Source organism: Vollenhovia emeryi, unplaced genomic scaffold (assembly GCF_000949405.1).
Source record: "Vollenhovia emeryi isolate VEMERY1.0 unplaced genomic scaffold, V.emery_V1.0 DF939344.1, whole genome shotgun sequence".
NCBI lineage: Eukaryota > Metazoa > Arthropoda > Insecta > Hymenoptera > Formicidae > Vollenhovia > Vollenhovia emeryi.
Genome location: NW_011967022.1, coordinates 4215 through 20255, shown reverse-complemented (window position 1 = coordinate 20255; position 16041 = coordinate 4215). Strand labels below are relative to the sequence as shown.

Sequence of the window (16041 nt, the reverse complement as noted above, 5' to 3'; positions counted from 1 at the left end):
ATATTATATTAAAAAGAAAAAATACGTGTCATTTTTTTTTCTTTCTAGAACGAGAAAAAAAATTTTCAGGCGAATCAAAATTTTGATTGTAAATCTGATATGGAATGACCCATATGTATCCTTAATTTTAATTTTATACAGAGTGTCCTATTACAATCAATTTGCCCGTATGCTTAGAAAAAAGTATTTTAATCCTTTCTTAACTTTTTCTATGTTGATATATATATACAGGATGTTAAATTTCAAACGTAACAGGTGGAATATTTCGTAAACAATGCATCTTAGAAAGAAATGTTTCCTACAAAAGTTGTAGGGTTTCAGAGGGAACATAACATAGTAATATTTGTATAACCTTGGGCGGCGTCTCCAAAGTCAAGTGGAGGTGAGAACGAATTTAAAAAATGGAAACCTATACTTTTTATTATAACATCTTTTCTCACTAATTAATTTGAGCAACTTTTATCTGAAGCATTTTTTATTTACTTAATATTTTTTAAGATATTCAATAAATACTTGGTAAATCTTTCAACATTCAGTTTACGACATTAAAGATTAAATTACGGAATGAAAGGACTCAGAAGAAAAAAAATAAAATGATGAAGTAAATAAGATATACTTTATTAATAAATTAATAAATCTTCATATAAAAATAAAAGAATTTTCGTTACTTTTCCTACAAATTCTTTTTGTAAAAATTCTTTTATGTTTTGGAATGTAAATTTGAATCTAAATATGTGTTCTTTAACTCATTTAAAAAAGTGTTGCAACCATTCTGTCCATCATTGTACAATATTAAAAATTATGACAACACACAAATAAAAGTAGATAACAAATATTTCCTAAATGTTATTGAGAAAATAACACTTTCAAAAAACATCATTATTATAAATAAAGTAAATTATTGTTTACAAAGAATCATGCATAAATAAAATGATTAGATATTTATTAATTCAATATTTGGAAAATTTTACTACTTCTGATGATAGATATAAACTTATAGATAAAAACTCGAAATAATATAATAAAAATATATCCAACATATAATTAATCACTATGTCAGTATCAAAGCTTATGTAAATACTTGTAGTTTAAAATTATATGAATGGAAAAAAGAAATTAGATCAAATATAAGATCAGAAAATTTTTTTAATTCAGTATAATTTAGCTTAAAAAAATCTTGATGTAAATCATTATATTCAAAATATTTTTTACAAACTATTATCATTATACACATAAACAATACTTTACTAACAATAAAAAATATAGATATATGATATAAACATTTTTTAAATAATGTCAAATAGATTAAAAATTATCTTTATGTAATTTCTCCAAAAACTTGGGTTCTAAGATTTTAAAGTTTTAAAATTTTAAAGTTTGGATAGTCTTAATTTTATTTCTTATCTTCAATATAAAATTAAAAATTTATTAAATTTATTTGTAAGTTAATTGAATTTTATAAATTATAATTTTACTCATAATCAGAGATTTAAAAAGGACAATTTCCGAGAAATATAGCAATAAAAGAAGAAAGAAAACTACTAAATATTAATGTATTAATTAATACTACTTCTTTACATTAAAAGTTTAAACCTTGTAAATCTGAATTTACGATTAAAAAGGAATGTCTAAACAAGATTTTCTTCTGCTAGTATATAATTTTATGTTAATACATATTTTCATGAAGGATGTGTGAGCAATTAGATCTATTTAAACAAGGTTTATTCCAAAAGCTTAAATGTTTTAAAAATATAATTATTTCTTTGTTATAAATTGAAGATAAATATACCTGCTATATTAAACATTTCTCTTAAAATCAATCGCTTTACAAAGATTCAAACCCACTGACAATGAGATGAATGAGATGATTACCTGTGACCATAATGCGTCTTCTACGTGACTTACGATTCCTATTGGAAGGTAAGACCCTGATGTTGGCATTTCTTTGTCGTGGCTGCGGCACCGGCGGTACATCTTGTCTCCTACGGCTAGCTGTCGCTAGGATGTTGCCACCAGTTGCCAAAGTCCTCTGATCTTCCGACTGCAACCATTGAGCTGCAACATCTTGTGCAGACTCTTGCTCTTGCTCCGGTTGCGAAGGTGGTACCTCTCCAAGGACTATCATGCAAGATTCACCGCTTGTGTTGGCTAAGGAAAGAATGAAAACATAATTATAAAAAGTATTCAAGTTTATTCTTCAATTTTTATGTCTAAAACATATATACAGGGAGGGGCAATAACTATTACCACCTTAAATATCTTTGAATCTATAAGATTCAAAGAAATGTTTGTATAATTAAAGTTACGTAATATAAAGTGGGGGCTATTATATGGTGGTAATAGTTTTTGTCTATGTGGAGGCGCTTTGAAGATATGAAGGTCACCTCCACTTTTCTTAAATAAAACGCCTTACTTTTTAGTATATAATTTTTCTATTAATTAATTAGGACAATTTTTATCTGAAACATTTTTTTCATTTGTTTAATATGATAGCCTACTTCGTACTACGTAACTTTGGTCATACAAATATTCCTCTGAACCTTATAGACTTTAAGATATTAAAGATGGTAATAGTGATTGCCCCACCCTGTATACATATAACAGAGATATAATATTGTAATTTTTTTAATTCAATAAACTTATGAATTAATTAAATAAATTTTTTATTTTATATTAAAGATAAAGATAAAATAAAAACTATCCAAACTTTAAAATCTTAGAAATTAAGTTTTAAAAGAAATTACATAAAGATACATTTTTCAATTGGATAAATAAAATATCTAATTTTTGAATAAATTTTATATGTATAAAGAACATAATAACAGTAGTTAATTAAAAGCAATCAGTTTTAAAGATTGAAAATATTATGTTTAGTCGCTATAAAAGTTTATCAACAAAAACTTCTATTCTAATAAATCATTTAAAAAATATGTTATCCAAATTTTATTCGGTAAGAACAATTTTTTCAGCATAATTAATTTGTTTTCACAGCTGTTGCAAAATAGTTTTAGTAACAAAAGTAATACTCCTTTAAAAATCAAATATTAAAAGATCAATTTACACTATTTATCAATTTATCTAATCATTGGTTACCCTACATTTTATCTTAAATTTATTTATTATTTTTTTCTAAGACAATCACTTATGGCAGACGATAGAGGTAGTAGTTCTGTTGTTGATTTGAACATGATACAATAATCTTAAAAAAAGTAGACACGATATAATAGCAACCTTAGATTCAGAAAAAAATATAATAAAGAAAACAGAAATGTATACATAATTATTTTTGTCGTTTTAAAGAACGTATTTAAACTTCGTTAAAGATAAAACATTTGTGTGGAAAAAAATGTTGTATCTTTTTATGACAACTTTCTTTCGCAGATGTGGAGAGTTTTTTAGATCTATATGTTTTTTTATTTCAGTTTTGCTCTCAAATTCTTAAATTTAAATCTCAAGATTTATGATTCATAAAATCAAAAGCAAGTTTTTTATTTGCATATTGATAGAAGTGTCTAAACAAGTGTCTGTAAATTCTGAAATTGTGAATTTTTTCATGATAACATTTTGTATATATACAGGGTGTCAGACGCGTTAGTAGCCAAACTAAAAATTACGGTAGATTGGGTTAAACTGAGCAGAAAAGTCATGTACCGTTTGGCTACTAACGAGTCTGACACCCTGTATGCATAGAGGAAAGTCCTCTATTACGAGATAGAAATCTAACACGAAATAGTAGGTTTTTAATGTCCAAATTCGATCACAAATCTTTTTTGGCAACCACACGATCTAACAATCAATTTTCCTCTAAACAGATTTCACTCCAAGGACAATAAATTCATGGTGGAACCAATAGATGATGCCTATTAATTTAGAAGAAACTTCGCTATCTCATATTAGGAACGTGTCTCATAATACGGGACTTTCCTCTATATATTTAGGTATATACATAAAGAAGAACCAAAAGTTCTTGAATTTTTCAAGTATTTTCTTTTAATCTGTAGTTTTTAAATTTTATTGTAACTTTGGATCCATGAACCATTAAATTATACGAAATCTTGACTCTTCCATATAAATCTTTAATTTGATTTTGCTTTCATAAAGTTTTCTATGAAGAGAAAGCTTTGTTTTCTTTGTCAATATGTTAAAATATTCCAAAACAGAGTATCATTTAAGGGTTGAATTAAATTTGGTGTTAGTCGTAAGGATTTATTTGTTTAAAATTTTTTAATTTTGCCAAAAAAGGAAGTAAACGTTCTAACTATTGCCAAGTTTGAAGTATTAGTCTAAATTGTTTTACATCAATACTGTTATTACGGTTGGTATTGAATAATCGGTATAAGAGTCCATTTGTTTTTAATTTTGTAATTTTGCAAAAATGCATATGAATATTCTAACTATGCTTAGCCTTGCATTATTTTAAATTTGTATTATTTCTATTTTTTGACCTCTAATAATCTCCAGGTTTTCACATCTACATCTCAAAGTTTGACCCATTTTGCACGTTCTTGTATCTTTAAACCTTTTTTCGCAGTTAAAAATTATTGACCCAATTGTTATCTGTCCAAAACACTATATTTTCATCAATCTCATAGAGACTATAAGATTAAATTATTTTATATTCTAAGAGCAATTAGTAGAACATTTTAATAAATTTTCATGAAGAGGACTTGTACTTTTCCTCCGAGTTGCACGTAACAATCTTCTATGTATTATTTCTTTTTCCCCTTTTAGTTTTACATAAGCACTGTATAATATATTTCCTAAGCAATGAAGCAAAAAACTATTCGCACCTGTCACAAATCACAATAATTCTCCTAAACTTGATGCTTCCTCTCGAGATTATTCACATGGGAAGACACATCGGAGGCATCGATTGAATGTTACCACAGAAATGTTTAGATACTGGAACGGTAAACTAGAATTAACGATATTAAATGCCAGGCTAGAATTTGCGAACAACGATTGACATCCGACTAGACTGGCATGCCACGATGACGTTTCGGGCAACGTCAGTTCACCTTTGCACGCTTTCAGTTATTGATCGCGTCTACATCGTGTTGAGCTACCCTTCCTCCACATCTCTCCCACTCTTTCCCTCCACCCCCCCCCTCCCTCCCTCCAATTCATCCCTCTCTTCTCACTTTCTACCCCTCTATGTTCCATGCCCTGCATCTGTAGCACTGCGAATCGTGATTCATCCTACCATGCCATTAAGTTTGATTTAACATTGTATCGAATTTTTCTGACTCCCAATACAATTCAGATTCACAAGTGTGTTAAAGATTGAAATGTTCAAAAAATTGGGAAGCTCCCAAAATATGTCTTGATTAACACGTATTTCGTACATGCGTACATCCGCGCATGCGTATGACACGGAATATATGTAAAATAAAATACAATTCTTGCAATAAATCAAATAAAATTTCATGAAAGATACGGTAAAATTTATAAAATAATAAATAAACTAACAAGATAATCTTCAGGGTTGCCAGCAATAATTAACAACTTCAAGTTTTTTTTGACTGGCTGTTTTAATGTTTCAAACTCGCTACGTTTCGACCATGGTTTTGGTCCTTTTCAAGCGAGAAAAAGCTATACAAAGTGCTTAGATTAATTAATACATAAATGTCGAAGTCATGTATGTTGCGTCAATAGATAAGGAAATTTTTAAATACCTGTGGGAATCTAACGTTCAGATGTGATTGTATAATTGTAAATAAATAAATAAAATAGAAATATGTTAAAGAGTAAATGCTTTTGTGCGCAATATCCGTTACATTAATCGAAGAAGTGAGAAGAAACCTGTGCAAAAAACAAATATAAAAATTTCGGTAGATAAAAAATAAAAATATATTGCAAAATGACCAGCTTACAAATACTGATCAGTTGAGAAAATTGTAATTCTTAATCTGTCTACTTGAAAAATTTTCAATTATTTCACAACTTCCAAGACGGTATATGTATAACATCAATCAATACAATTATTTTCAGAAAAATTCTAATAGAGATCTGATAAGATCATTAAAAAAAACAATCTCATATCAAAGCACAGCTGATATTTAATTTAAAAAGTATGAAATTAATGAAATATCTTGGTGTAATGATTTGATTTAAACTATTTAAAGCCTCTAATTAGATCTTGATAAACAGATACATTGCGTCTATTTTTCTCTCCTTCTTTCCATTTTCTCTTTTAATTAGATAATGAATTTAATTTCTTTCAAAATGTCTTATACAAATTACATTTATAAGAAGAAAACAGGCTGATATCTTAATATCAACAACAAAATTCATCCGTCATGTGAGACTCGAAGAAATATAAATTTCTTCCAATAAATGTATGGATAACCATACATTTTCACCGTAATATTGTAGAACTCCATAAATGATTAAAATTTATATTCAGTCACATTAAATTGTAAGTCAAATACAGGGTTGGGAAAGTTACTTTATAAAGTATCTAGTTACAGTTACAGGTTTTTCGCTAAAAATATAACTAGTTACAGTTACAAGTTACCAATACTGAAAAGTAACGCGTTACAGTTATAGTTACTCGAAAAGTAACGAATCGTCACTTTGCAGTTACTCCCTTGCAATAAAAATAAAAATATCAAACCTGCATTTCAATTGTAAAGCGTCGATAAAGGTGTTTATGCGCAAATGCAAGGCCTAATGCAATCTGTGGAGGTTTAAAAATATATAAAGTAACTATTAATGTAACTATTAAATTACTTACTAGTTATCGAAAAAATGTAACTGAGTTAAGTTACAATTATACAGGGTGCTCCCGGATTAAATGGCCAAACTTGAAAGTGGTATTTAGGACCTCAAAGCAAGAAAAATTTTCCTCTGGAAATATGCTCGTAAACGTTCCGTTCACGAGATATTGACTTCTGAAGTTATGAACTGTTAGGAATGAATAATTTCAAAATAATTTAGATTTATCCTCTTTATTGCTTTCTAATAATAAAAATTTAATTATTAAATATTTTGTTCAAAATGATGGCCTCTAGCTTGGAGACATGCATTGCACCTATCGATGACAGAATGAGTGGCTGATCGACATTGTGCGTCTGTAATTTTGTTACACGCCTGCACTATCCTCCGTTTTAATGATTGAAGATCATTAACAGGCACTTCATACCAGTTTATTCGACGAAAGCATTCAACGAACTAAGTTCGATGATACGACGCTTTGTTTACCATGCAAATGAAAGTCTATCAATGACCTTCGATTTCGTAAACAAAGTTCCGTCCTACTGTATGTTTTGCGATTGGTTTTTAAATCAAGTAAATTATGATTTACAATTCTCGCAAAACATTTTATGGACAGATGAAGCCATATTTACCAGACAAGGAATTCTGAATCAAAGAAATAGTCATATTTCGAAATTATTCATTCCTAAAAGTTCATAACTTCAGACGTCAATATCTCTTGAACGGAACGTTTACGAGCATATTTCCAGAGGAAAATTTTTCTTACTTTGAGGTCCTAAATACATCTTTCAAGTTTGGCTATTTAACCCGGGAGCACCGTGTAGATGTAGAGAAAGTAACAAAGTTAAATTAGAGTTACGAAAAAGAAGTAACTGTAACTGTAACTTCGTTACAAGTAACGAGTTACTTCCCAACCCTGGTAAAATATGTTAAAATATATATTTTATATGTATGTTTATATTATACTACAGTTTATATTTTTATTTTTATCATATTATATAAAATTAATAAAATAAGAATTTTCTAATACAATTATTGATATAATTTATTGACATAATTTAAAGATAACGGTTAAATTTTAAGGCAATATTTTTATGGCACTCTAATAATAATTTAAAGAAATTTCCGTTCTTCTATTTTTTTTTATTAAAAAATTTTTAATAACTATTAGAGATACTTGATTAATAGATATAATCATTATCAAATAAAAATTTCACTATTAAATTCACCTTTATATTATACAATTTTTTATATAATATTATATAATTCCAACATAACATATACATAGATTTTTATAAAATATGTAGAAATATTTTTCCTCTTGTGAAACAATGTTATTATTTACAAATATGTAAGATTCATAGACTTACAAATTGATGTTTCTTCAATCTTAGGAATATTTTGTCTTGAAGACCTCAGAGGCTTTGGAGGCTTTTTTATGCTTTCCATGAGTAATTCTCTTAGAGTACTTTCCTTTTGTAATGGTCGTAACCGTCTCTCCGAGGCCTGTACATCAAAGAATAAATATTAAGTGCTTCTTTTTTAACAAGTTTATAATGACCTTTTATACATATATAATATATAAAAATATTTGTATGCATATCTTTGTTAACAACAAATCAAAATGTAATCAAAACTCGACAATATACATACATATATATACATATATACATATACATGTATGTATGTATATTCCAAAGTTGTTCTATCATTTAGATGCTGTTGCTTGTTTCAAAATGTTCAGAGAAAGATATGTATTATGTAAAATATACATAAAAAATTTGGATATGCTTTGATACTTGATGTTTTTTCGAGTTTTATATATAATAAAATCATAAAAACCAATGTAGGAAAACTAATCAATTTCAATAAAATAAAATATAAGTACTGTATTAAGATTAAAATTAGTTTTTAGTAGAAATATCTAACACTGAGAAAAGTCACATACTGTAATTAATTGAACAAGAGTAATTAGCATTGAATGCAAAATAGGCCTTTTTTTAGATTTTTACTTTACTCAGACTTTATACAAGTTCTCATGCGCTCATTCGCCCAGAGGTGTTTGTTTATTATTCAAAAACTATTGTGAATTGTGAAAAATAATATGGGACTTTTCGATTCAGTTCGCCTTACTCTATCTAAATTTTACGGCGGATTCGATCATCGCGGAATACCCTGTACACGCAATCATGAATCTTACCTTTTTCAGAGCTGGTCGACTCCGAATAAATTCAAGAATAATAGCGTGCGCGTCTTTCCTTAATGGCGTAGGCGGCGTTTTCCTAAGACGATACCGTCTTTCTCTAATGTCGTCCATCAAACTCTCGTATGGTGTCATCTTATAGTCTGGGAGACTTTTTTCTCCAGGTGATGACTCACGGGAACCCAAATTAGCTTCTACTTTCTTCAATTTTACTCCTCGTCTCAGCTCGCTAATAACTTGAACCCAAAACCTAGCCTGGCAATATAATTAAAAACACTGATATTATCATTAATAACTTATTACACAGGGTGATTCGTGTGTAAAATTAAATGTGTTTATGTGTGATATATGTGTTTATTATATGTTTAATAATATTATTTCATAAAATGATTAGTTTTTTATAAAATACAAACATAAAAATATAAATAATTTTTATTATATATTCATTATTTCAAATCATATTACTGTGCAGCTCTTAAAAATCTTTTTCCAAAACTTAATTTTTATAAATAGATACTTTATTTGACACATACTAGATTATAGTAAAATAATTATTTTGTAATAATGCTCTAAAATTAATTTACAAATTTATATTGAAATAGATATAATAACGTGCCAAAGTTGATAGATATCGTAATGTAATAAATTTGAAAATAACAAAAACAAATTGAAAATTGCTTCCTTAGAATTTTAATTTGTACACAAGGCATCCTCTATGAGGAAGCCATGTGCATACAGGTTTTTGGCTTTTTCATATAAGCAGCTTTGTGTACAATTTGAAATTCTGAGGAAGCAGTTTCCAATTTGTATCTCAACTCACAAAGTTTCCTCTATGAGGAAGCCAAAATTGAAAATAACTTGCTCAGATAATGACGAAGCAATGTGCATATTTCAAATTCGCACCTTTCTGTTTATTTCTATTATATTTTTATTTATATTATTTCTTACCTTAACCAAACAATTAATATTTATTGTTTAGTTATATACACACATATATGTATAAACTCAACGTATAATATAAATAATCTAATCTAAACACATCGAAGAACTTTTAAAATATCCATAATAACGCATTACGTAGCAATGCCTAGATGTACCATATAGAGAATGCACAGTCAGATTTACACCTTTGTAGTGTTTTTACACACACTGATAAAACAGAGATGTAAAACGGACTATGTAGTGGTCTTTACACCTTGGATAATGCCAATACCGGCAGTACTGTAACTCTCAAGGTCTCATAACTCGACAAGTATGTAACATAAATATACTTTATTATAGTGTTTTGAAAAGTTCTTAAGGTAAGCTACAAGAATGTATAATGAAAAATTAATAATTTCAAGGTGATTTTTTTATACAGGGTGCTCCCGGGTTAAATGGCCAAACTTGAAAGATGTATTTAGGACCTCAAAGTAAGAAAAATTTTCCTCTGGAAATATGCTCGTATCCGTTCAAGAGATATTGACGTTTGAAGTTATGAACTTTTAGGAATGAATAATTTCGAAATATGACTATTTCTTTGATTCAGAATTTCTTGTCTGGTAAATATGGCTTCATCTGTCCATAAAACGTTTTGCGAGAATTGGAAATTATAATTTGTTTGATTTAAAAACCAATCGCAAAACATACAGTACGACGGAACTTTGTTTACGAAATCGAAGGTCATTGATAGACTTTTATTTGCATGGTAAACAAAGCGTCGTATCATCGTACTTAGTTCGTTGAATGCTTTCGTCGAATAAACTGGAATGAAGTGCCTGTTAATGATCTTCAATCATTAAAACGGAGGATAGTGCAGGCGTGTAACAAAATTACAGACGCACAATGTCAGTCAGCCACTCATTCTGTCATCGATAGGTGCAATGCATGTCTCCAAGCTGGAGGCCATCATTTTGAACAAAACATTTAATAATTAAATTTTTATTATTAGAAAGCAATAAAGAGGATAAATCTAAATTATTTCAAAATTATTCATTCCTAACAGTTCATAACTTCAGAAGTCAATATCTCGTGAACGGAACGTTTACGAGCATATTTCCAGAGGAAAATTTTTCTTGCTTTGAGATCCTAAATACATCTTTCAAGTTTGGCCATTTAATCCGGGAACACCCTGTATACATATATGTGTATAAAACCTGAGTCTTTTCACCGATTTTCATCCAATTCAATACCAACCACATTTTCATTCACTCTATTAATATTTAAAGCTTGATTCCGATATCTCAATATATGAGGAAGTTAGACCGTGAACAGTACATATATACACACATACACAGGGATATTTTCTTAAAAATGTATTTTGTTTTTTACGTTTTGAAACATTCTAAACACATTGGCAATAAAAGCAAAATGACAAATATAAAATTAATAAATCAAATAATATTCTACAAAATGTTTCCTGTAATTCATTCCAACTATCAGATGAGTAATAATGAATATACTCGTATAAAATCTTCTCTTGCATAATTAACTACGTTTTAAAAAATATATAAAATTCTAGTTTTATTTATATAAAATTCGATTTGTTCTATCTGGTGCTGATAAACTAAATTCTCATGCTGCATGCATTTATCATGCTTAATGTACATTATATTAACTTGATTAATTTTAAATGAGAACTATACTAATTCAAATTAAAGCTAACATTGCAATTATAATAAAATGAATAATTGTTATTTATTGATGTGAACGTACTTGTATAGCTCTCCAAATTCTAACGTCCGTCTACAAGAATAAATGTCAATTAGCAATCAATAGATTTTGTTGGTAAAGCTACATATTTTATTATAAGCAACATATTTACATGTTTTAAAAAACTCTGACAAAAGTGTTTTGTTTAAAATAAGCAATTTTGAATATTTTCTCCTATCGCAGATTTCTTAATAGCTTCTAAACCAATAATTTCTTTGGAAAACCATGATAAAACACTGCTGCACAGTGTATTTTTATACCAATGAAAAAATTTACCCAATCATTGAAATCCAATGTATCAATATTTTGCAATGACGTTGAGCTACGATCAACATTATTCGGGCTGAACAAATCTTGTGATTGTTTATCGACAACTACTTTCTCCAGAAACTGCGTAAGATTAAGGGCCTCTTCTATAAACACTTGTATCATATTCCGGTAATAATTATCAGCATCTTCGTGCAAACTTTGTACATGCCTTGTACATATCTGAAATTCAAGCGAAAATTTGACATTGTTTTTGTAACATATAATTGTAATTATCCATATACACAATTAAGAAATTAAAAGATAAAGTTGTATTTATCGGTTGTTGTATTGTTTTTCATAAAATTAATTTAACTACTTAACTTTGAGCAACCTCATGTTTACTCTGCTTTCTTCAATTATTAATTGTCTTATGACTGCGTAAATTATTATGAATCGCATTAAAAATGTATATTACAAATATAAACATATATAAACTTACTTGGAGAACAGTCTTCAAGGTACATATGTCATTGTTAGTAGTTTTTGGCATCATATAATCCTCCACATCAGTGTCACCAGAGTCTCGTTCAATACCTTCATCATCAGTTTCTTGTAAACGTTCTTCTACATCAACTTCACATGCTAATGTAATTAAATAGCGTTTTAGTATTTCGTAACACTAATTTTATTAATTTAAATTTTTCTCCAAATATGCGATTAGACATTACTAAAGAAAGTAAGAAAGTGAAAAAAATTTGTTACCCCGATTACAGTTTGTCATCAATGTAATGAGAGCTTCTAGGTCTGGTAATAAAGCTATTTCTTCTCCCGCGTTAGAACCAAAGTCTAAGGCTTTAAAAATTGCCATGCCTAGTGAAAATATCGCCTGTACAAAGAAAAATTTACATTGTAATTTATATTTCATTTAATGTACAATTAAGATTTATTGCAAAATGCAATTAAATATTTCATTACAAATTATATACATTTACCTTTTCTTCCGAAACCAGAGGTTGTTTAGAACCTATAATGTAAATTATCCCATCAATTAACTTTAACATTGTAATAATTCATAATAATTCATAATTCATTATTTCGAAAAATTCTAGAATAAAACAGTCACCTGCCAAGTTTTCAACCCGAATATCTCCATCTTTGTGAAGTATAATTTGCGAGAGTTCTGATATCTCATAAAACTTATTTTCTGTTAAGTGCGATAAACTTTTAGCTATCTGATAGCACAGTGCCCATGCTCGTTCCTGACTTATAGGGCTATCAAACATCAGAAGAATATCACGAAGATTTAAACAACCGTGTGAATCCAGCTTACACTTAGGCCGCGCTGACACACTTTCTTTTTCGTTTATCGTTGCTTGTGATTCGTCGAGAACTGTAGCTTTTTTCTGATTGCAATCCAGATTTTTCTTAGAATTCGACATTGTGCGAGTACTCTCTATTTGTGGCTACTCGCTATGTCAATGTTGTAAATCTTCTCATTAGAAATGTATTATTTTATATATAGCCTTTGGTATCATACAGACTATGTTGATACATCATAAACTTCTTAAATTATTTATATTAAATAACATATATTATATCAGTGTTTCCATAATATAGCATCGTATCGTATCAAGTATATTATAGCTGACATAGGAAAAATTATATCCATAAAGACTGTTGTTTCTGGCCTTGCTTCCAAAGTATATTAAAGTTGTTGTTATCAATTAATTGGAAACAGTAAAAATTGTATATTACAAACTATAATTGCCAATTACCTGAAATATAACAATAATATATATAGATATATATAGATATATAGAATCTCTTTTTATTTATTTATAGATAGATTATATGTATAGGGTGTGCCATTTTAATCTATGCACCCAAATTTCTTTGTACCTAAGACAGATACGGAAAAATGGTTCAGACAAAAGTTGTTCAAGATAATAGGGGTCACCTATCCGTGTAACTAGCTTTGACCTTGAGACCACTTTTCAAGGTTATTTAAAGGTTATAGTGGTTTTTTTTAATAGGAACCCCTATTTTTTATTACATATTCTTATAGCTTACCTCGAGAGCTTTCCAAAACGCCATAATAAAGTATTTTTTTACTAAGAACTTTTTGAGTTATTAAGGTTTGAAAGTTCCAATATTTTGACATAAATTACAAAATATCTTGTAAAATATTTATTTTTTTATCATCTTACCTTAATACTTTTTTTAACAGAATAATGAGACAAATCAACCGGTGTAAAGAAAACACACAATTGTTAACCCCCATTATCTTGAACAACTTTTGTCTAAACCATTTTTCCGTATCTGTCTTAGGTACAAAGAAATTTGGGTGCATAGATTAAAATGGCCCACCCTGTATATATAGATAGAATCTCTCTTTATACAATTTCTTTGCAGAATATATCAGTGAAAGATCATTTATAATGAAGTTAGGACAATATAATTTAGAACAAACTAATAATGCGCCTGATTATTTCTCAAGATTTGTGAAAATGTCCATTTTTTATATCTGTGTGGAACATTTGATAAGTATAACAGCCGAAGTAGACAGCAACCCGATAAAAAAATTTTTATGCATAAGCATGTATAAATATATAGAATTATATAAAATTATGTGCCAAATATGTCCATACATTTACATTGTATATTTCTATAAAAGTCTTTATAATTTTCCACATAATTCTATGCAATTCTATATGTATAGGTAATTCTACAAATTCATATAAAAAAATTTTAAGGAAAACATTTGCACACTTATAATTATATCTAATTATGTATAACTATACACTAATTATAAACATAATTAGATATAATTATAAAGGAGCAAATTTTTCCCTTTAAAAATTTTTCATATAAATTTATAGAATTATATAAAATTGCATAAAATTATACATATGTATAGAATTATAAAACTTCTATAGAAGTACATAATGTAAAAACATGTATGGACATGATACATAATTCTACATAATGCTGTACATATATTTATACATGCGTATGCATGAAAAAATTTTTTATCAGGCAAAAATAAGTTAAATCAAATAGAAAAGTCCTGTTTTGCGATTAAAACAATAAAGAACGACGAGTTGTTAATTAATAAAGATCTGCAAATCAGCGGGAAGAGACAGCCCAGTGTTGATGATTGCTACGCGTACAGTGAGACATCAGTATCTAAATTTTGTAACTCGTTATGCAGTGTCATTGCTATTATTGTTACGCAGATATAATAAATCGTAAAAAATTTGCGTAACAATATTCATATAATGACAACACGTACTGCATAACGATTTACAAAATTCAGTTACAAGAGTTGTGTAATGGCTACATATGAGCGACGGGTAATGCTAGGTGCAATAATTCAATTCGTGTCATATCGATAAAAAACATTGATATTTGAAATTTGAATAATCGAGTAATTTTGGTCTATTCCTAATTATCATTCAAACCGAATTAATGCAGCGTACTGACCGTGGATACTGCACGTGTAGAATTTGTAGTAACTGTGTAAATGTTGGGCTGTGGCTTCTTGCTAAATCATCACTGTCATAAATGTCATCATAAAGACTAGAGACCAGGGACTCGATTTTTTAATTCATTTGAAAGAGAAACGTATGCAAAATTCCTGCTTCCCCATAGAAAAGTTAAAAATCAATCGTTAAAAACTATGCAAATAGCCAATCAACTTGCTACTTTTCTGTAAGAGCATCAGTTTTGCATACGTTTCTCCTTTGAATGAATTCAAGAATTGGGCCCCACTGTAGGCTCAACTTATACGGGCAAATGCGTCAAATTCTGAGCCCAAAAGTGGTCGTCAACGCTAGTAGAAAATCCTAATTAAGATGTCACTTCAGTTCCACATAACGTTTTCACGTATACGATATGAGGTATGTTAGTAGACTCGGAATAAGTGTGTGTATATGTCCTTTCAACTTCCAACATCTGATTATCAACAGAGAAAAACCTGAGGAACGACCACGCCAGTGGTTTTACTTGATACCGTTTCACGAGACTGTTTTGGGTGCCCTTACGCCCATTTTACTTTTGGAACTATTTTGCTGAACCAATTTTCAGGCACTGCCAATAAAATCTCCACTTGGTGTCTATCAGTGCATTTCGACATTTAACTTGTAAAATTTACATTGTCTGCGTGAAAAAAGTTCATTTAA

General features: G+C 28.7%; 1 protein-coding gene across 6 annotated transcripts in view; it reads right to left on the bottom strand.

Moving 5' to 3' along the window:
• The window catches only part of LOC105558439 (protein spire), a 32516-nt gene that overhangs the window by 12570 nt on the left and 3905 nt on the right, over nucleotides 1–16041 (bottom strand). The window contains exons 4-13 of one of the 6 annotated variants that reach the window (XM_012006124.1): nucleotides 15344–15439; nucleotides 12984–13635; nucleotides 12853–12884; nucleotides 12623–12746; nucleotides 12360–12502; nucleotides 11888–12100; nucleotides 11615–11644; nucleotides 8918–9175; nucleotides 8088–8223; nucleotides 1873–2148 (exon numbers count right to left, since the gene is read on the bottom strand). In XM_012006124.1, the coding sequence (XP_011861514.1) occupies nucleotides 1873–2148; nucleotides 8088–8223; nucleotides 8918–9175; nucleotides 11615–11644; nucleotides 11888–12100; nucleotides 12360–12502; nucleotides 12623–12746; nucleotides 12853–12884; nucleotides 12984–13299 (1528 nt within the window). In that variant the 5' untranslated portion in view covers nucleotides 13300–13635; nucleotides 15344–15439. The remainder of the gene's footprint in view (nucleotides 1–1872; nucleotides 2149–8087; nucleotides 8224–8917; nucleotides 9176–11614; nucleotides 11645–11887; nucleotides 12101–12359; nucleotides 12503–12622; nucleotides 12747–12852; nucleotides 12885–12983; nucleotides 13636–15343; nucleotides 15440–16041) is intronic. The other 5 variants (XM_012006126.1, XM_012006125.1, XM_012006123.1 and 2 more) reach the window with 5 other exon arrangements.